This window comes from Natrix helvetica (genome assembly GCF_964273705.1).
Source record: "Natrix helvetica genome assembly, chromosome: 5".
Lineage (NCBI taxonomy): Eukaryota > Metazoa > Chordata > Lepidosauria > Squamata > Natricidae > Natrix > Natrix helvetica.
This window is the reverse complement of record NC_138551.1, coordinates 152477067-152498466: the sequence shown is the minus strand read 5'-3', so window position 1 is coordinate 152498466 and position 21400 is coordinate 152477067. Positions and strand designations below refer to the sequence as shown.

The window sequence follows — 21400 nt, the reverse complement described above, 5'->3', positions numbered from 1 at the left end:
GAACAGCTAAAGAACATGGGTCTACTTGGGAGGAAGGCCACAGGTGGAGGATGAATGGCCGCTCCCAGAGGGAATAAAAGAGGAGCGACAGGGGAGTGGAGTTTGCAGGAGACCATTAGTTTGCTTAATTGGTCCGTGACTCTCCGAGACTCGTAGCAAGCCTGGATAACCAATAAAAATAGGAGCTGCACCTTTACCATAAATAAGTATGTCATAACTTTATTCAATCCAAGACGTGACAATATATATATATATATATATATATATATCCAAAATACAACTGAACACAACCCCTTCGATACGGTACACCCCCATACCTAAGTTTTTCAGTGCATATTGTTTTTGTGATAAACCTTCATTTCGTTTGGATGAGAACGGTCGGTTTTTCCTAAAGTGTCAGGAAAAAAAAAAGAAAGGAAATATTCCCATTTTAGCAGATCGGGAAGTGTAAACAACGGGGGTTTGTGTTAATCCCCCCCCCCAAAAAAACCACAGTTTATTTATCCAGTATGCATGTTGTGTGTGAGAAAGTGAAGGAAAAAACGACAACAATGCACCCTTGGAATTAATCAATCAATCAGAATAGAGCTGGAAGGGACCTTGGAGGTCTTCTAGTCCAGCCCCCAGCTCAAGCAGGAGACCCAAGACCATTTCAATCAATCAATCAATCAGAATAGATATGGAAGGGACCTTGGAGGTCTTCTAGTCCAGCCCCCTGCTCAGGCAGAACACAATAAAACCACGCAGGCTCCACTCCCAAGATTTGTGACCCCACAACCGAGACCAGCTCTATATCTACACAATTGGTCCCCTTTTCAAACAAACGTGGCAGCTGAGTCGGAATGCATTTTTTTTAGTGGTTGTGTGATCACATAAAACCCTCTGCGGCTGCCGTAACGCAGAGCTGTTGATCTAGACCAGGGGTCCCCAACTGCCACACACCCCCAGGCAGTGGCCTACTTCGGGGCCGTTACTAGCGGCAAGCAACTCTACAGGCACGTAACTTTACTTGCATGAGTGGCGGGGGCTCGGGCACGAAGGTCCATTTGTGCGAGCTGAAATGGACACACAAAACCATTTCCCCTCTCCTCCTCCCTCCCGCCCAGGGGTGGCCGGGCCACCAAGTTAGAAAGTTTGGGGACCGCTGATCGAGAGAAATCAAATAAATCTTTCTCGGACCTCAAAATGTAGACGGCTGCGCAGCCCACGGAACAAGACTAAAGAAGGGACGAGCCAAGGGACAGGGAAGTGGTTGGCCAACTCGTGTTGCACGCGCCATTCCTCCTCCAAGGGAACAGCGGAGAGAACATCTCGGGACAGAAATAATTTAAAAGTCTACCTAACGCCACAAAGTGGAAAAACGTCTATAACACCCGCAAAAAAAATACTGAACTTGCTTTTGTCTTCTGTGCTTTCAGCTAAAGCCGCCGGTCTCCTTAACAAGACTAAAATTCGGTCCTTCTAACTTAGGTGAGTTTCTACTTATAGGTATATATTATTCTAGAACGGGGGTCCCCGATCCCAACGAGCTGTGGCCCTTGGATGCGCAACGCCGTGGTAGACGCGTGCGTAGCCGCCAGTCAAACAAAGGGAGCTCCGTGCCACCCAACCAGCCACCGGTTCGTAAAACCGTAAAAGTCCAGAGACCGCAGCTCTAGAATATTCAATTAACTGGCCAACTTCAGTTGCGTAGGACTTGTTCTCCTTCCAAGTCTCCCCCCCTCCCGGCCCGGGTGTCGGCAGTTGAGCTGTGGTCACCATGGCCATCCATCCAGGAGGCTCCAGCACTGGCCACTCCGCTTACCCGCTTACGCCTAGGGGCGGCCAAGTCTCTACACAGGGTCCTTGGGAGGAGGCGTTGTTCTCGGATTCAAAATCGTTTCAACGCTGGCTGAAATTCCTTAGGGAGAAACCATGCAGGCCAAATGTTTGCGTTTGACGAGTCCCCCCAAGTCAGCCTTGACCAACGTGGCGGCTTCGTGGCCTGCCTGCCGCCGTCCCTCCTCTGGCCTCAAGCCGCCTTCCTCCGCTTCCTGGAAGAACATCTCGTATTTGTCCAAATAAGGGGGCCTCTCCGGCAAGAGGTAGTAGTGAGTGGAGCTGACTTTTTTGCCGTTTTCGATGATGGGGAGAATGCAGGGCACCTTGTGCGCCGAGCCTTCGCTGTGCTGCCTCTGGAGAGCTTTGCTGCTGACGTACTTCGGATCCGGGGCAAAACTCTGCGTCGGGGGCATGACTCCGTGGAGATATGCCGGCAATGTTTTGGGACTCGGCGTCCGAGAATGGCTCCAGGGCAGAGGTTCCCGCGGAGGGACCTTGGGCGGCTTGTCTTCGTCACTGTACGCGCCAGAGGTCACTTCGGCCGACCACCTCCGGTAATCAGGTTTGAGGGGCCGGGGGGGAAGAGGTACCCTGGGGGGAACCTCGGGTTTGTCGTCGTCGGAGCTGGGCGAGGAGGGACAGAGGTGGCTGGAGACCCTGACCGACGGTTTGTTGAAGGACCCAGCAGGGCCGGAATGAGAACGGCGCAGCCGGCGGTGAGGTTGTTGCGGTGGTGGAGGGGGTGGGCAGGTGTTCTCGGGACAGCTGGGCTGTTGCTGCTTCACCTCTGCCGGAGCGTCGAAGTAGGCGTAGTTAATCTGGCCGCAACCCCTGAAACTTCGCCTCCCCTGAGCCGAGAGTTTAAAACTGGGACTCGCACACTTCTCCAGCAAGAAGTCGGTATCCGAACTGGTCAGGAATTCCACTTCTCGGTCCACTTCGTCGTGCAGGAAGTTCTCGGGGATGGGGAGAGGCGGCAGTGGACGGGCGCTTCGCTCCAATGAAGGGAGGGGAAGGGAGAGGAGCGGGCCGCTCTTCCCCGGGATTTGAGAAGGCATCTCGTCGGAGTTCCGATTCACGGTCAGAGAAAGTCCACCGAAGCCGGAAACGAAGCGGTCTTCAGAGGCGGAAGGAGCAGGGGAGCGAAGGAGAGAAGGGCTGTCTCTCAAGAGGAAGCTCGGTCCGCCGTCTGGATCGGGACAGGAGACCTGGCCTAGGAGGAAAGATATCTTGGGATTAATATTAAATAGGTAAAGGTTCCCCTCTATGCTAGTCGTTCCTGACTCTAGGGGGCACTGCTCATCTCCGTTTCAAAGCCGAAGAGCCAGCGCTGTCCGAAGACATCTCCGTGGTCATGTGGCCAGCATGACTCAATGCCGAAGGCGCACGGAACTCTGTTCCCTTCCCACCAAAGGTGGTTCCTGTTTTTCTACATGCTTTTGAACTGCTAGATTGGCAGAAGCTGGGACAAGGAACAGGAGCTCACTCCATTATGCAGCGCTGGGGATTCGAACCGCCAAACTGCTGGCCTTTTGGTTCGATAAGCTCAGCGTCTTAGCCACCACGTCCCCGCCTTTTGTGTAGAGTTCCCCAATTTTTTCGGTTTTTCGGACCAGCCAGTCAGGGAGGGGGAAGGGGGGGTGTTCCCCATGAATGGTGGGCTTGCGTCGAACCATCCCTCTCCCCCCCTCCACCCCGCCAGAAATCTTGGAGACCCCCTGCGCTAGAGGGCAAGCGAAGAACACAATGGAGACCCCCCCAAAAGCATTCCGGTGGGATAAAATAAGAAAGGGAACCAATTTTGGGGGTACCTACCAACGGAGGTCAGAGGATGCGGTCCTGGGTTCAAGTTGCAAGCCATCGCCACAGAGTCCACGTGGAAGAAAGGACTGGGTTGTAAGAGAAAGAGGGGGGGGGGAAACACATCCGTAAACTAAAGGGGGAAGCATGGAGGGCCCTCGCACGATAGCGTGTCTAAGACCCCGCGCGCGTGCTGCGTCGTTCCCCACTCCCGCACTCACTTTGCAAGCTGGCTGTTGTGGCGACGGCAACAGGCCTCCAGGCTTCCATTACGGAGATAGCCAGGGTTCAAGGAGAGGTTGACCTCCTGGGCCGCAATGCCTGTAGTGGACATGGCCTGTGTCGGACGAGGCTCTGCCCCGTTGTTGGCGTTTCAGAAGGAGTCCATTGTCTTCAACAGCCACCTTCGCACCCTGGGAAAAGAAAAAGAGGGGAGCGTAAGGATGACCCCAGGGTCAAAGGAGAAGGGGGGATGGCTCCTATTTCCAGAGACCAGCTGCTTTGGAAGGAGCCAGGAACAGTACAGTGGGGATTGGGGCTGGAAGGGACCTTGGAGGTCTTCTAGTCCAACCCCCTGCTCAATCAGGAGACCTTAGACCATTTCAATCCATCAATCAGAATAGAGCTGGAAGGGGCCTTGGAGGTCTTCTAGTCCAATCTCCTGCTCAAGCAGGAGACCCTAGACCATTTCAATCCATCAATCAGAATAGAGCTGGAAGGGACCTTGGAGGTCTTCTAGTCCAACCCCCTGCTCAAGCAGGAGACCCTAGACCATTTCAATCCATCAATCAGAATAGAGCTGGAAGGGGCCTTGGAGGTCATCCAGTCCAACCCCCTGCTCAAGCAGGAGACCTTAGACCATTTCAATCCATCAATCAGAATAGAGCTGGAAGGGACCTTGGAGGTCTTCTAGTCCAACCCCCTGCTCAAGCAGGAGACCCTAGACCATTTCAATCCATCAATCAGAATAGAGCTGGAAGGGGCCTTGGAGGTCATCCAGTCCAACCCCCTGCTCAAGCAGGAGACCTTAGACCATTTCAATCCATCAATCAGAATAGAGCTGGAAGGGACCTTGGAGGTCTTCTAGTCCAACCCCCTGCTCAAGCAGGAGACCCTAGACCATTTCAATCAATCAATCAGAATAGAGCTGGAAGGGGCCTTGGAGGTCATCCAGTCCAACCCCCTGCTCAAGCAGGAGACCCTAGACCATTTCAATCCATCAATCAGAATAGAGCTGGAAGGGGCCTTGGAGGTCATCCAGTCCAACCCCCTGCTCAAGCAGGAGACCCTAGGCCATTTCAATCCATCAATCAGAATAGAGCTGGAAGGGGCCTTGGAGGTCATCCAGTCCAACCCCCTGCTCCAGCAGGAGACCCTGGATGCTGCAATGGTCAGAAGAGTGAAAAACGGCCTTTTTCAGGGCCGTTGTAACTGTGAACAGACGCTAAACGAACTGTTGACCGGAATATTTCAGACTTCTGCTTTGCTAACACCAGTTCCCTTGGTGGAAGCCAAGAGAGGAACTCTTGGAAAAGAGGATGTACCAGGGGGAAAGGAGACCACCCAGTGTTTTAATGGTATTCTTAGTATAATGGCTGTATTTCTCCCCATTTCAATCTTTCTTTTTCTTTTTTTCTCTTTCTCTCTATAATAATATCTAATTTTATTAGTATAATGACTGTAATTCTCATGTTTCGAGCTCTTTCTTTCTCTCTTTCCTCTTATTCCTTTTTTCTTTCTTTTTTCTCTTCTCTTTCCTTCTTTCTTTCCTGTTCTTTATGCCTTTATTTCTTTGTCTTTCTCTCTCTTTTTTTTCTTTCTTTCTTTCCTTTTCTCTCCTTTCCTTCTCTCCCCCTTTCTTTCCTTCTCTCTCCCTTTTCTTCCCTTTCTCTCTCTTATTCCTTCTTTTTCTTTCTCTTTCCTTCTCTCCTTCTTTCTTTCTCTCTTATTCCTTCATTTCTCTTTCTTTTCTCTCTCCTTCCTTCTTTCTCTTATTCCTTCTTTATTAATTTATTTCCTTCTCTTTCTCTCATTCCTTTATTTATTTATTTCCTTCTCTCTCTTTCCTTATCTCTCTCTCTCTTATTCCTTCTTTATTTCTTTCTCTTCCTCTCTCCTTTCTTTTTCTCTCTTATTCCTTCTTTATTTCTTTCTCTTTCCTTCTCTCCTTCTTTCTCTCTCTCTCTCTTATTCCTTCTTTATTTCTTTCTCTTTCCTTCTCTCTCTTTCCTTCTCTTATTCCTTCTTTATTTCTTTCTCTTTCCTTCTCTTTCCTTCTCTCTTTCTCTTATTCCTTCTTTATTCCTTTCTCTTTCCTTCTCTCTTTCTCCTTTATTTCTTTCTCTTTCCTTCTCTCCTTTTTCTCTCTCTTATTCTTTATTTATTTCTCTTTCCTTCTCTCTCTCTCTCTCTTATTCCTTCTTTATTTCTTTCTCTTTCCTTCTCTGCTTCTTTCTCTCTCTTATGCCTTCATTTCTTTCTCTTTCCTTCTCTCTCATTGCTTCTTTCTTTCCCATTCTTTCCTTATTTCTTTCTCTTTCCTTCTCTCTCTCTTTCCTATTCCTTCATTTTCTCTCTCTCTTTCCTTCTCTCTTCCTTCCCTTCCCTGTCCCTAAAAACAGAAGGCCCTCTGTGCCCCACCCCGTCTACTCCCTCCCGGCCTCAGTTTCTCCGAAGGGAACCTAGATTTCCCTCCTGGCGTGTGGGAGAAAGCCTGGCTGGGAGAGGAAATGGGTTGCAAGCACCCTTCCTGCACCTGATGACAACCTGAAAGGTGTGTTATTAGGGAGAGGAAGTCGTGGCATAATGAAGGGACGGAGGAGAATAATATCCTGCCAGGGGAGTGGATGGAGGCCCAGCTGAATCACTCAGCCCGGGGAGGACTGAAGGGGCACCAGGACCCCTCCCCACACCCCGAGCGTCTGCCTCGATGGGCCCACGGGAGGGCAGGGAGGGGGCGGCCCCCAGAAGGCAGGAGGAGAAGCGAAACAAGGAGAGAAGCAAAGCTAGAACTCAAGGAGCAATTTCCTGGCAGGGAGAAGAACCAGTGGAACCACTTGCCACCAGAAGCTGCGGCTGCTCCCAACACTGGAGGCCTTTGAAGAAGAGATCGGACAACCGTTTGTCTGGAAGGGGTAATAGGGTGTCCCGCTCGAGCAGGGGGCTGGACTAGATGACCTCCGAGGTCCTTTCCAAGCCCCATTCTGATTGAAAAGGTCTAGGGTTTCCTGCTCGAGCAGGGGGTTGGACTAGATGACCTCCGAGGTCCTTTCCAAGCCCCATTCTGATTGAAAAGGTCTATGGTCTCCCGCTCGAACAGGGGGTTGGACTAGATGACCTCCGAGGTCCCTTCCAAGCTCCATCCTGATTGAAAAGGTCTAGGGTTTCCTGCTCGAGCAGGGGGCTGGACTAGATGACCTCCAAGGTCCCTTCCAGCTGCATTCTGATTGAAAAGGTCTAGGGTCTCCCGCTCGAGCAGGGGGTTGGACTAGATGACCTCTGAGGTATATTCCAAGCTCTATTCTGACTGAGCAAATACTCCGCTGTCTTACTAAACCCGCTTAAGATCCCTGCGCCATCCGAACGAGACGCCCCCCACCCCCCCAGAAATTCCTTTCACCCCAACTGCTGCTGGCACACAACCACAAGCACGAGTTGGCCATTTTGTGTGCCACCCCCCCCCCAAATCCCATCCTAATTTGCAAACCCATTTCTCTCCCCCCACCCCTGGGCCTGTCCTACTACAAGCATCGGGTGGGGAAGGAGAGAGAAGTAATGATGGTGACCCCCACCCAAGCCAGCATTCCCTCCGTGCAAAAGCCCCCCTCCTCCTCCGGGGCTGCAGAAACCCTTCCGGAAACGACACCAAGGGGAGGAGGGGTCTGCACAGGTAGAGATAGATAGATTTGATAGATAGATAGATAGATAGATGATAGATAGATAGATAGATGATAGATAGATCATAGAAAGAAAGATAGATTTGATAGATAGATAGATAGATAGATAGATAGATAGATAGATAGATAGATAGATAGATAGATAGATAGATAGATGATAGATAGATGGATGGATGGATGGATGGATGGATGAATAGATGAGAGATAGATAGATAGATAGATAGATAGATAGATAGATAGATAGATAGATAGATCATAGAAAGAAAGATAGATTTGATAGATAGATAGATAGATAGATAGATAGATAGATAGATAGATAGATCATAGAAAGAAAGATAGATTTGATAGATAGATAGATGGATGGATGGATGGATGGATGGATGGATGGATGAATAGATGAGAGATAGATAGATAGATAGATAGATAGATAGATAGATAGATAGATAGATAAATGATAGATAGAAAGATAGATTTGATAGATAGATTGATTGATAGATAGATTTGATAGAGAGATAGATTTGATAGATGATAGATAGATTTGATAGAGAGAGAGAGAGAGAGAGAGAGAGAGAGAGATGGAGTGATATAGATTTGATAGAAGATAGATAGATGATAGATTTGATAGAGAGAGAGAGAGATGGAGAGATAGATAATTTGATAGATAGATAGATTTGATAGATAGATATAGATGATAGATAGATTTGATAGATAGATGATAGATAGATGATAGATAGATGATAGATAGATTTTGATAGATAGATAGATAGATAGATTTGATAGATAAATAGATAGATTTGATAGATGATAGATAGATTTGATAGAGAGAGAGAGAGAGATGGAGTGATAGATAGATAGATAGATAGATAGATAGATAGATAGATAGATGATAGATAGATTTGATAGAGAGAGAGAGAGATGGAGAGATAGATAGATTTGATAGATAGATGGATGGATGGATGGGTGGGAGGGATGGAGGGAGGGAATAGGGGGGAAACACAGTTTGGCTGGCCTTGCAAGCCAAAAAAAAAAAAAAACCAACAACCCTTCTTCCTGCCTTTAGTAACCTAGTTTTCTGCCTACTCAGCCACCAACTATCAGGAGCAAATCTCCAGAGGCAGGAGGGGCAACTTCGCTGCCAAAGACGATCACCCGCCCTGCCCCAGCTGCTCATCCCGGTTTAACCACTGCCTGACATCACTTCCTCTGCCTTGTAAACGCCTGCGAGAGGAGGAGGAGGAGGGGAGGAAGCAGGCACCCATCGGAAGCCACTCCCGACTTAATACAGGTTTCCGCCACAGCCTGGAGGGGGAAAACTCAGCACAAGCAAAGGGCAGGAGGGCAAGGCGGGCACCCTCCCTCCCTCCCTCCCTCCCTCCCTTGGGCGACTGCCTACAACAACCGGAATGTAATTACTACTAGTAGTACTACTACTACTATTATTATTATTATTCACCATTTGGGGATGCCAGGAAATCCGGGTTCAACCCCCCCAAGCATTTCTTTAAAAAGCCAGCAATTTCATTATTTTGATTTTCACGTTACTTTCTGTTCTTTTATTTCCACCGGCCTTTTTAATCGAGGCTTGCTTGCCCGCCTGCGCTGCTCTCCTGACTGCCCCGAAACCACCAGAATGTAATTATTACTACTACTACTACTAGTAGTAGTAGTAGTAGTAGTAGTAGTAGTAGTAGTAGTAGTAGTAGTAGTATTCTTCACCGTTTGGGGATGGTGCCAGGAGTCGATCTGGGTGGGTTTTTCTGGGGGAGGCTGTTCCCCCAGAATCGGAATTGGATTGGAGGGAGTATATATGGCACAGTGGTTGCCCTCCTCTTCCTCCCGCTCTCTTGCTCTACCTCCTAACACTGACTATGTTATCTAGCTGGGTCGTGAGACGTCCGCAAGGAAAGCACGCAGCTCAGAGAGCAGCAAGGACCCCACAGTCCTCCTCCTCTTCCTCCTCTTCTTCCTCTTCCCCTCTGCCTCCTTCTCCTCCTCCTCTCCGCAAACCCCCCTCCCTTCTAGCACTGACAATGTTACCTAGCTGGGTTGTGAGACGTCCACAAGGAAAGCACCCAACTCAGAGACCATCAGAGACCCCAAAGTCACTTCCTTCTCCTCTTCCTCCGCTTCTCCTTCACCTCCACCTTCCTTTCCTTTCCTCCTCTTCCTCCCCTCCACCTCTCCACAAACCCCTCTCCCTTCTAGCACTGACAATGTTACCTAGCTGGGTCGTGAGACGTCTGCAAGAAAACCACCCAACTCAGAGACCATCAGGGACCCCAAAGTCATTTCCTTCTCCTCTTCCTCCTCTTCTCCTTCACCTCCACCTTCCTTTCCTTTCCTCCTCTTCCTCCCCTCCACCTCTCCGCAAACCCCCCTCCCTTCTAGCACTGACAATGTTACCTAGCTGGGTTGTGAGACGTCCACAAGGAAAGCACCCAACTCAGAGACCATCAGAGACCCCAAAGTCACTTCCTTCTCCTCTTCCTCCTCTTCTCCTTCACCTCCACCTTCCTTTCCTTTCCTCCTCTTCCTCCCCTCCACCTCTCCACAAACCCCTCTCCCTTCTAGCACTGACAATGTTAACTAGCTGGGTCGTGAGACGTCTGCATGCAAACCACCAAGCTCAGAGAGCAGCAAGGACCCCACAGTCGTCCTCCTTGCAAACCCCATACCCTTCTAGCACTGAGGCCGTTCCCTAATTGGGTCGTGAGACGTCTGCAAGGAAACCCCCCCCAAGCGCAGAGACCACCGAGGCCCCCTCAAATTGAGACCACTGGTCAAAACCAAAACATTTCCCCTCCAGCGTTATTTTTCATTTAACAGCGATAGGAAATCCTCGCGTTGGGGCGGATGCGAAAGAAACACGACTCAGCCCAGATGTTTAAATCCTTACTGACTTGTAGGCAATTTTCTATAGGAAATCAGACAGTCCTCCACTTACAACGGTTCGTTTAGTGTGCCGTTCAAAAGCTACAACGGACCTGTGGGTGAAAAAAGGGGAACTTTTGACTGGGTATTTCCCCCACCCACCCACTTACGACCGTCACGTGATCGGAATTCAGACGCTTGGCCACTGGCTCGCATTTACGACGGTGGTTGTGTCCCAAGGTACCCCTGACCCACTATTACGACCTTCTGACCAGCAAAGTCACAGGGGAAGCCGCGGGTTCGCTTAACAACTGCATTCCTCCCTTAACAACTGCAGCGATTCACTTAGCAGCTGTTGCAAGGAAGGTCGTAAAACGGGGCAAGGCTGCACTTCACAAATGTCTCGCTTAACAAAAGTCGTTTTGGGCTCCGTTGCGGATGTATGTCCGAGGACCACCTGCGGAAGCCGTGTTAGATTATATTATTTATTAGATGATAGATAGATAGATAGATAGATAGATAGATAGATAGATAGATAGATGATAGATAGATAGAAAGAAAAAGATAGATAGAGATAGATGGATGGATGGATAGATAGATAGGATGATAGATGGATGGATGGATGGATGGATGGATGGATGGATGGATGGATAGATAGAGATAGATAGATAGATAGATAGATAGATAGATAGATAGATAGATAGATAGATAGATTATATAGATAGATAGATAGACAGATGATAGATGGATGGATGGATGGATGGATGGATGGATGGATGGATGGATAGATAGGATGATAGATAGACAGATGATAGATAGATAGATAGATAGATAGATAGATAGATAGATAGGATGATAGATAGATGGATGGATAGATAGAGATAGATAGATAGATAGACAGTCAGACAGACAGACAGATGATAGATGGATGGATGGATAGATAGATAGATAGGATGATGGATGGATGGATGGATGGATGGATGGATAGAGATAGATAGATAGATAGATAGATAGATAGATAGATAGATAGATAGATAGATAGACAGATGATAGATGGATGGATGGATGGATGGATGGATGGATAGATAGGATGATAGATAGACAGATGATAGATAGATAGATAGATAGATAGATAGATAGATAGATAGATAGATAGATAGATAGATAGATAGATAGGATGATAGATAGATGGATGGATAGATATAGATAGATAGACAGACAGACAGACAGATGATAGATGGATAGATGGATAGATGGATGGATAGATAGGATGATAGATAGATAGATAGATAGATGGACGGATAGATAGATGATAGATAGATGGATAGATAGATAGAGATAGATCGATCCTGACTTTTAATTTTATTTTATTTTTACAAATGAAGGCATCCTCGCCTTCCCTCCATCTATTTTCCACACAACAACCCTGCGAGGTAGGCTTGACCGAAAGAACATCTGGCTCAAACATCTGGCTCTTCCCAACTCTCGTCTGATTCAAAAAAAAAAAAAAACCTTTGCAAAAGTTGCACAAAACAAAATACCTTTTAGACTTTTTAAAAAATTCGCTCCTTTTTCATATCCGAGTTAAGAAACGCTGAATTGTAAAATGCTAAAAATATGTGGGTTTGTTTTTTCAGCCATCCGCGAGATATAAAATTGTAGGTGAGTCAGAGGTGAGTCTTCCTTCGCACCCCCATGTCCTTTCCAAAGTAAAAATACTGGAATTTCACAGCCGGATGAATAGACTATACAATCACAGGATGTGAAGAGTGAGTCACCAGGGTTTTTATTTTATTTTTACGTGCTCAGCTAGGGTGAAGATAAAATTTGGTGAAGGGTCAGGGACTAATGGGGATCAGCAGAGAGCTGGCAGGGGCCTTGGAGGTCTTCTAGTCCAACCCTCTGCTCAAGCAGAAGACACTTCCATACAGAATAAGAGGATAACAGAGTTGGAAGGGACCTTGGAGGTCTTCTAGTCCGACCCCCTGCTCAGGCAGGAGACCCTGGACCATTTCAATCAATCAATAAATCCGAATAGAGCCTGAAGGGATCTTGGAGGTCTTCTAGTCCAACCCCCTGCTCAAGCAGAAAAACCTAGACCATTTCAATCAATCAGTCAATCCGAATAGGGCTGGCAGGGGCCTTGGAGGTCTTCTAGTCCAACCCCCTGCTCAAGCAGAAAAACCTAGACCATTTCAATCAATCAGTCAATCCGAATAGGGCTGGAAGGGACCTTGGAGGTCTTCTAGTCCAACCCCCTGCTCAAGTAGGAGACCCTAGATCATTTCAATCCATCAGAATAGAGCTGGAAGGGACCCTGGAGGTCTTCTAGTCCAACCCCCTGCTCAAACAGTTCAAACAATCTATTAAATCAGCAGAGGGATTGGACTAGACAACCTCCAAGGTCCCTTCCAGCTCTATTCTGATTGAAAGTCCCCTAGATACACAAGTATTAAGAGGTCCACCTACGTTGCGTAGGTCCTTGCCCTACCGTCCTACGGGACCCAAAGGTAAGAAGCAAAAGGAGAGGGAGCCCCACAACCACTGCTCCCTCAACATACCCACCCAATCCTGACCTTGGGAAAAGGGGAATTTCCAAGAGAGGGAAACTGAGGCACATCAGGAGGGGTGGGGGGAAATAGTACACTATGGAGACATACAGAAAAAGCTTCACAATCACGGACAAACTCGTGAACGTTAAGTCCCTTTTTAGACTGAGCAATGTTCTCAACCGTGGCCACTTTTGAGAACTGGACTTCAGCTCCCAGTGTTGTGGCCGGCCTGAGGAGCTGGCAGGAGATTCGGACAGTGAGGAGTTTGGGGAGGAACCTGGGCCAGTCCTGGAGTCTGGGGAAGGCTCGGATGAGGGCTCTGTTTCGGAGGCAGAGATGGGGCCAGGACCGTATGCCAGTTATCAGCTGCCTTCGGAGTCAGACATCGGAGAGGCAGAAGAAGAGCTGGAGCCTATTCCCAGTGTGCGCATGCGCAGAGTTGCCAGAGGAAAGGAAGAGCTAAAGAACAGGGGTTGACTTGGGAGTAAGGCCACAGGTGGACAATGAATGGCCCTTCCCAGAGGAAATAAAAGAGAAGCGGAAGGGGAGTGGAGTTTGCAGGAGACCATTACTTCGCTTAATTGGTTTGGAGACTTTGCAGAGATCGTCCTGGCAGCTCTCCAAGACAGAGAAGGTCTGTGACCGTAAATCCTCCCTCGAAAGGCTTTTCTGGATATCAACGAGCAGAATTCACCACAAATTAACAAAAGGGTTTTTTGTCGGGACCAGGAATTGGCTTCCGGCTCTTGGGAAGCCTCGGGCAACAGCCAGAATTCCCCAGGCGGCACAGGTGGGGCTGGGGGATTCTGGGAGTGGAAAATCCAGGTGTCTTAAACCTTTAAGGTGAGAAGAAGCGAATAGCACCTGGGGAAGACCCGGCCATCAACCAAAGGCCAGAGCAGCCAAGAGGAGCTCAGGAGGTGCCTCTCTGAAGAGGAGGGAAAAAGAGACCAAGGAGGGATATTTGGAGGAAAAAGAACTGTATATAAATTCAGGTACTATTCCTCAGTTCTGACGGGACTCCTTGAGGCTATCCAAACTCATTTTTCCCATTTGCATCCCAGGCAGCTTTACAGGGCAGTTGCAAAGACTGCGGGTTGTTCTCTCTCTCCTTCTCCCTCTCTCTCCTTCTCCCTCTCTCTCCTTCTCCCTCTCTCCTTCTCCCTCTCTCCTTCTCTCCCTCTCTCTCCTTCTCCCTCTCTCTCCTTCTCTCCCTCTTTCTTCTCTCTCTCTCTCCTTCTCTCCTTTTTTCCTCTCTCTCTCCTCTTTCTCCTTCTCTTTCCCCTTCTCTCTCTCTCTCCTCTCCCTCTTTCTTCTCTCTCTCTCTCCCCTTCTCTCCCTCTTCTCTCTCTTTCTCCTTCTCTCCCTTTCTCCTCTTTCTTCTCTCTCTCTCCTTCTCTCCTTTTTTCCTCTCTCTCTCCTTTCTCCTCTCCCTCTTCTCTTTCTCCTTCTCTTTCCCCTTCTCTCTCTCTCCTCTCCCTTTCTTCTCTCTCTCTCCTTTCTCCTTCTCTCCCTTTCTCCTCTTTCTTCTCTCTCTCTTCTCTCTCTTTCTCCTTCTTTTCCCTCTTCTCTCCCTTTCTCCTTCTCTTTCCCCTTCTCCCTTTCTCCTTCTCCTCCTGTCTTCTGTCTCTCTCTCTCTCCTTCTCTCTCTTTCTCCCTCCCCCCCTCACACACAGAGTCCATGGTGTTCTCTGAGCTTGCTTGTTTTCTTGCAGATGTTTCATGACCCAACTAGCTTACATCATCCATGCTAGAAGGGAGTGGGGTTTTGCAGGGGAGGAGGAGAGGGGGGGATTGTGGAGCCCTTAGTAGTCTTCTTGCTAGTTTTCCTGCAGAAATTTCATTACCTTAACTAAGTAACTCTTATCGGTTCTTGTCTTCCTCCTCCTTCTCTCTACAAACCCCCTCTCTTCCAGCACTGATGACGTTCCCTAGCTGGGTCGTGAGACGTCTGCAAGAAAAACCACCCAGCTCAGAGAGCACCAAGGACCCCCACAGTCCTCTTCCTCCTCCTCCCTTCTAGCATTTCATGACCCATGAAACATCTGTAGGAAAAGCCACCAAGACAGCAGCAAAGAGCCCTCAATTTCAACCCTGAGCAGACAAATGTTCTTCCTTTGTGGGTGTATTCACACACAGACACACACACAAAAATATATTCCCTGGATCCGAATTCCCATGGCATCACTACCCAAGCAAAAAAAAAAATTCAACATCTCCCAAGGCTGCAGCACAAATGTTAACCCCGTTGCCTTGGCAGCCCCAAATTGGGACGGATTCCTGGATTTCTCCCCCCCCCCCCCAATCCCCTTGGCCTGCAGCAAAGACTGAACGCAAGCTTGCACAAATGACAACTTACACACACACACACACACACACAGAGCCTTTGCCAGAAACAGCAGCAACAGCTCTCCCCAAAGCTTTCCCTATCAAGGCTGCTGGGCAAAACCTTTCTTCACTCTTCTAACACACACAAACACACACACACAGAAGAGGGACCTTTGGGGTAATTACATCGCCCCCCCCCAAAAAAACCCCGGCAAACGTCCGTTTATGGATTATACAAAATTGTGGGTCATTGTCGGCCATTGTTAATCTAACGTTTTAATCGGAAGCATTTCAAAGAAAATCCTGCCTGTTGCTACCAAACCTGGTTTTGGGAGGAAGCGAATCACAGCAGGTACGTTGTGAGTCAGGGGCTAATCGAAACAGAGGTGGAAGGGACCTTCGAGGTCTTCTAGTCTAGCCCCCTGCTCAAGCAGGAGACCCTAGACCATTTCAATCAATCAATCCATCAGAATAGAGCTGGAAGGGGCCTTGGAGGTCTTCTAGTCCCACCCCCTGCTCAAGCAGGAGACCCTAGACCATTTCAATCAATCAATCAATCAGAATAGAGCTGGAAGGGGCCTTGGAGGTCTTCTAGTCCCACCCCCTGCTCAAGCAGGAGACCCTAGACCATTTCAATCAATCAATCAATCAGAATAGAGCTGGAAGGGGCCTTGGAGGTCTTCTAGTCCCACCCCCTGCTCAAGCAGGAGACCCTAGACCATTTCAATCAATCAATCAATCAGAATAGAGCTGGAAGGGGCCTTGGAGGTCTTCTAGTCCCACCCCCTGCTCAAGCAGGAGACCCTAGACCATTTCAATCAATCAATCAATCAGAATAGAGCTGGAAGGGGCCTTGGAGGTCTTCTAGTCCCACCCCCTGCTCAAGCAGGAGACCCTAGACCATTTCAATCAATCAATCAGAATAGAGCTGGAAGGGGCCTTGGAGGTCTTCTAGTCCCACCCCCTGCTCAAGCAGGAGACCCTAGACCATTTCAATCAATCAATCAATCAGAATAGAGCTGGAAGGGACCTTGGAGGTCTTCTAGTCCCACCCCCTGCTCAAGCAGGAGACCCTAGACCATTTCAATCAATCAATCAATCAGAATAGAGCTGGAAGGGACCTTGGAGGTCTTCTAGTCCCACCCCCTGCTCAAGCAGGAGACCCTAGACCATTTCAATCAATCAATCAATCAGAATAAAGTTGGAAGGGGCCTTGGAGGTCTTCTAGTCCAACCCTCTGCTCAAGCAGGAGACCCTAGACCATTTCAATCAATCAATCAATCAGAATAGAGCTGGAAGGGGCCTTGGAGGTCTTCTAGTCCCACCCCCTGCTCAAGCAGGAGACCCTAGACCATTTCAATCAATCAATCAATCAGAATAGAGCTGGAAGGGACCTTGGAGGTCTTCTAGTCCCACCCCCTGCTCAAGCAGGAGACCCTAGACCATTTCAATCAATCAATCAATCAGAATAGAGCTGGAAGGGACCTTGGAGGTCTTCTAGTCCCACCCCCTGCTCAAGCAGGAGACCCTAGACCATTTCAATCCATCAGAATAGAGCTGGAAGGGACCTTGGAGATCTTCAATCAATCAATATAATTCAATCAATCAATCCAACAGAATAGAGCTGGAAGGGACCTTGGAGGTCTTCTAGTCCAGCCCCCTGCCAAAGCAGGAGACCCTAGACCATTTCAGACAGTCTCTTCTTGAAAACTTCCAGGGATGGGACTACCCACCACTTCTGGTGGCAAGCAGTTCCACCGGTTTAATTGTCAGGAAATTTCTCCTTAATTCCAGGATGCTTCTCTCCTGGATGAACTTCCATCTGTTGTTTCTTGTCTGACCTTTTCGTTCTTTGGACAATAAATGGACTCCCCCACCCCCTCTTCTTTGGGGCAGCCCTCATGCCCCCCCCCCGTCCTTCTTTTCTCTAGACTGGCCTAAAACGCAAATCCTGCAACCGTTCTTCGTATGTTTTAGTCTCTAGTCCTTCAATCATCCTAGCTGTTTTACAAAGCCTAGGAATTAAGAGTGGTTTTTTTTTTAAGTGTTTTTTTATTTGATGTTTTCCAAACATTAAAATCACAAAGAGTTTATTTATATAGTATTCCCAAACCCAATTTCTCCAAAATGGAGTAGGGTTTCCTGCTTGAGCAGAGGGTTGGACTAGAAGACCTCCAAGGTCCCTTCCAACTATGTTACTCTGTGATCCTGTATGGAAGCGTCTCCTGCTTGAGCAGGGGGCTGGACTAGAAGACCTCCAAGGTCCCTTCCAACTATGTTACTCTGTGATCCTGTATGGAAGCGTCTCCTGCTTGAGCAGAGGGCTGGACTAGAAGACCTCCAAGGTCCCTTCCAACTATGTTACTCTGTTATCCTGTATGGAAGCATCTCCTGCTTGAGCAGGGGGCTGGACTAGAAGACCTCCAAGGTCCCTTCCAACTATGTTACTCTGTGATCCTGTATGGAAGCGTCTCCTGCTTGAGCAGGGGGCTGGACTAGAAGACCTCCAAGGTCCCTTCCAACTATGTTACTCTGTGATCCTGTATGGAAGCATCTCCTGCTTGAGCAGGGGGCTGGACTAGAAGACCTCCAAGGTCCCTTCCAACTATGTTACTCTGTGATCCTGTATGGAAGCGTCTCCTGCTTGAGCAGGGGGCTGGACTAGAAGACCTCCAAGGTCCCTTCCAACTATGTTACTCTGTGATCCTGTATGGAAGCATCTCCTGCTTGAGCAGGGGGCTGGACTAGAAGACCTCCAAGATCCCTTCAAACTATGTTACTCTGTTATCCTGTATGGAAGCATCTCCTGCTTGAGCAGGGGGCTGGACTAGAAGACCTCCAAGGTCCCTTCCAACTCTGTTATTCTGTATGGAAGTATCTCCTGCTTGAGCAGGGGGCTGGACTAGAAGACCTCCAAGGTCCCTTCCAACTATGTCACTCTGTTATCCTGTATGGAAGTATCATTCTTTCTCCTCTTCAGTTGCACACCCTTATCTTACCTTCCTGAAAGTATTCGCACACGAAAAGCACCAGGTAATTAAGGTAATAATATCAACAAACCACAGTCGCCAGCAAGCTTAGATTTTAAACAGTTCAGCCACATCCTTTGTGTAAGGTGCCACGGAAGAGCCCGGGGGGAGCTACACCAACACGCAACTCTGGAGGAAGGGACAGCCCTACTCACACCTTAAACAGCAAACCCAGTTGGAGGACGCTGGGTCTCATTTCTGGGCTGCACGCAATTGCCAACGGTAGGATGGGATTTTCGTCCCGGACTTAGGACAGTCCGTTTAGTGTCCGTGCAAAGTTACGACGGCAATGAAAAAAAGTTTTTCAGACTGACAACCATTCTGGAACCCCAGCCGAGAGCACCTTCCAGATGCTTGGCAAACGGCTTGTATTTATGACGGTCGCAAGAGAGGTCACGGGCTTCCTGCAACCGTCTGACAGGCAGAGTCAATAGGGAAGCTGCTTAACAACCGTGGGACTCGCTTAACGGCAGCAGGGAATCTCTTAGCAATGGTGGCAAGAAAAGCTCTTGAAACCGAGCTGGAAGGGACCTTGGAGGTCTTCTAGACCAACCCCCTGCTCAGGTAGGAAGCCTTAGATGATTCCAGACAAACGGCTGTCCATTCTTAAAAACCTCCGGGGATGGAGCATTCACAACTTCTAGTGGCAAGCAGTTCCACCGGCTAATTGATCTGAGATTATAGAATAACGGAGTCGGAAGGGGTCTTGGAGGTCATCTAGCCCAACCCCCTGCCCAAGTAGGAAAACTTAGCTCTTTTCAGACAAATAGCTGTCCAATTTCTTCTTTAAAAACCTCCAGGAACTGAACATTCACAACTTCTGGTGGCAAGCAGGCCATTTATTTTTTTGAAAATCGCCCGGCTTAAAAACCGCGGGAATTCTGGCGCCAAATGCCGCCCCCCCCCCGCCCCCCGGAAAAACTGCAAATGGCAAACTGCAGACCAGCTTTGGCCAGCCGTTCAGAAGACCTCCCCTCCTGCAACCACGACCGACGGGCACCTGCCCCGAAGAGCAAATGGCATCCTTAAGGAATCGGCTTTGCCAAAGAAAATTGGCAGAGGGGAAACAACGGAGTGGGGCTTGGTTGCCCCCTTCGCCCGCCACTTCTAAGGACCGTCTCTTGATATAACGACTGCTCTGCCCTAGACTGGCACTGCCCATAACCCCCCCCCCAGTGTGATCTAAGAAAGGGGGCACAGGGGGGGGGAGCGCTGCTTCAAAGCAAGGGCCAGATATCTGACGGAAGTGTTTGTAACGGCCGCGGGCGAGAGACTGGCACCAATGTTTCTAGCACACACACACCAAGCCACACAAATGGCACAACGGGTTGTTGGCTTGGGCGATGCTTGGTTGGGGGGGGGGGGGTTGGGGCAGTTGGTCCTTCAGCTCTTGCAGTGATCTCCCGAAAGGATAACAGAAGAGCTGGAAGGGACCTCGGAGGTCTTCTAGTCCAGCCCCCTGCTCAAGCAGGAAACCCCAGACCATTTCAATCAAGCAGAATAGAGCTGGAAGGGACCTCGGAGGTCTTCTAGTCCAACCCCCTGCCCAAGCAGGAGACCCTAGACCATTTCAGACAGGTGGCTGTCCAGTCTCTTCTTGAACAACCTCCAGGGATGGAACTACCCACCACTTCTGGTGGCAAGCAGTTCCACCGGTTTAGTTGTCAGGAAATTTCTCCTTAATTCCAGGTTGCTTCTCTCCTGGAATCAGTTCCCATCAGTTGTTGCTGCTTCTCCTCCTGCCTTCAGGTGCTTTGGACAGACAGGTGAAGCCCAGGTGAAGTCTCCAAAGGGGGGGGGGGGAAGCTCAGTTTGCAGATCTAAGGGGCTTCCCACAAAGAAGAGGCTTAGATCTGCAAACTGAGCCCCCACCCACCCACCCCAGATTTGGAGACCAGGGGAGAAGGCAGCAATGGGGAGGGGGGATCGCTTCCCAGGACCCCATAATCCTCCTCCTCCTTGCAAAGCCCCACTCCCATCTATCATCTGATGCTGCTCCTTAGTTGGGTCGTGAGACGTCTGCAAGGAAACCACCCAGCTCAGAGACAACCGAGGCCTCCTCAAATTGAGACCAGGGTCATCCTGGCAGTGGGAAGGGAGGGGGGGAGGACAGGACCCCTCCCATGCCCAGACCAGGTTGGAAAGGGGGGGGGGAGAGCGAGAGGCGGCTGAAGAGCTGCATGAGCTCACCTTCCTGCCCCCGGGCGGTCTCCTAGCAACCGGGCTCGCCCTACCTGTGCGGCAGGTGCACCGCCGTCGCCTCCCCGCCGCGCTTGGTAGGACGATGACTAAGGTTTGATTCCCCAGCCGCAGCCCCGGAGGATCGCGGAGCAAAGCGAGGGGGGGAGAGTCGTGCAGGAGGAAGGGCCGGGAAGAAGAGCCCCCCCCCGCCCTCCCCCCCCCCCGCTGCAGGGGGTCGCAGGAGGGGAGGGGGCTTCCGCCTAAGCGCCCCCAGACCCAATTCTCCCCGGGCATCCAGAGCTCCCCCTCCCCTTCCCTGCAGATAGGCTGGGTAGCCGCCCCCCCCCCGCCGCCCTCAAGCGCCTTTCTCCCCCCCGCCCGCTCCTTCCCCTTGACTCACCTAGAGGGCGCCCGCGAGCTCCGCTTGCCAAGAGCCCGGCTCGCATTCTCCCGCGACGGCGGCGGCGTCACTCTGAGCCGCAGCCCGGGCGAGAGTGCGCTTTTATAGCGGAGGGCGGGGCTGGCGGGAGCCGCCCCCACCTCGCCCCGCCTCTCCTATCTCTCCCCGGCAGGCCCCGCCCCCTTAAAGCGGCGATGCCGCGTCTGGGTGGGTGGAGGGGTCGGGGGGGATGTTGGGTTGCTGAGCGAGGCGCTTTGGGAAGGGAAGCTTCGCCGCCCGTTTTTGCGACCTCCCTTTGCCCTGCAAAAAATGCCTGTGGTTAAGCGAGAGGTCCGGGAAGGGAGCTGATTTATTTTATTTTATTATTTATTTATTTTATTTATTTTATTTATTTTATTTATTTTATTTATTTTATTTATTTTATTTTTTTATTTTTTTATTTTTTTATTTTTTTATTTTTTTATTTTTTTATTTTTTTATTTTTTTATTTTTTTATTTATTTTTTATTTTTTATTTTTTATT

At 49.4% G+C, this 21400-nt stretch overlaps 1 protein-coding gene across 2 annotated transcripts; it reads right to left on the bottom strand.

Moving 5' to 3' along the window:
* Positions 1–203: 203 nt before the first annotated feature.
* Positions 204–21308, bottom strand: ERRFI1 (ERBB receptor feedback inhibitor 1). 2 transcript variants are annotated; one of them, XM_081955014.1, is made up of 5 exons: positions 20879–21308; positions 14788–14891; positions 3843–4034; positions 3637–3710; positions 204–3034 (listed from the first exon to the last, which is right to left on the bottom strand). In XM_081955014.1, the coding sequence occupies exons 3-5, from the start codon at positions 3953–3955 to the stop codon at positions 1902–1904; spliced, it is 1320 nt and encodes a 439-aa protein (XP_081811140.1). In that variant the 5' UTR covers positions 3956–4034; positions 14788–14891; positions 20879–21308; the 3' UTR covers positions 204–1901. The 2 variants fall into 2 exon arrangements, with proteins under 2 accessions (XP_081811140.1, XP_081811139.1); XM_081955013.1 differs by lacking the exon at positions 14788–14891 and having other exon boundaries at positions 20879–21307.
* Positions 21309–21400: the final 92 nt, after the last annotated feature.

Coding starts and splice junctions, on each gene's coding strand:
- ERRFI1 (XM_081955014.1), bottom strand. CDS start 3,955: ATGTCCACTACAGGCATTGCGGCCCAGGAGGTCAACCTCTCCTTGAAC. Junction 3,711..3,842: donor CACAACAGCCAGCTTGCAAA/GTGAGTGCGGGA, acceptor CTTACAACCCAG/TCCTTTCTTCCACGTGGACT. Junction 3,035..3,636: donor GCATCCTCTGACCTCCGTTG/GTAGGTACCCCC, acceptor CTTTCCTCCTAG/GCCAGGTCTCCTGTCCCGAT.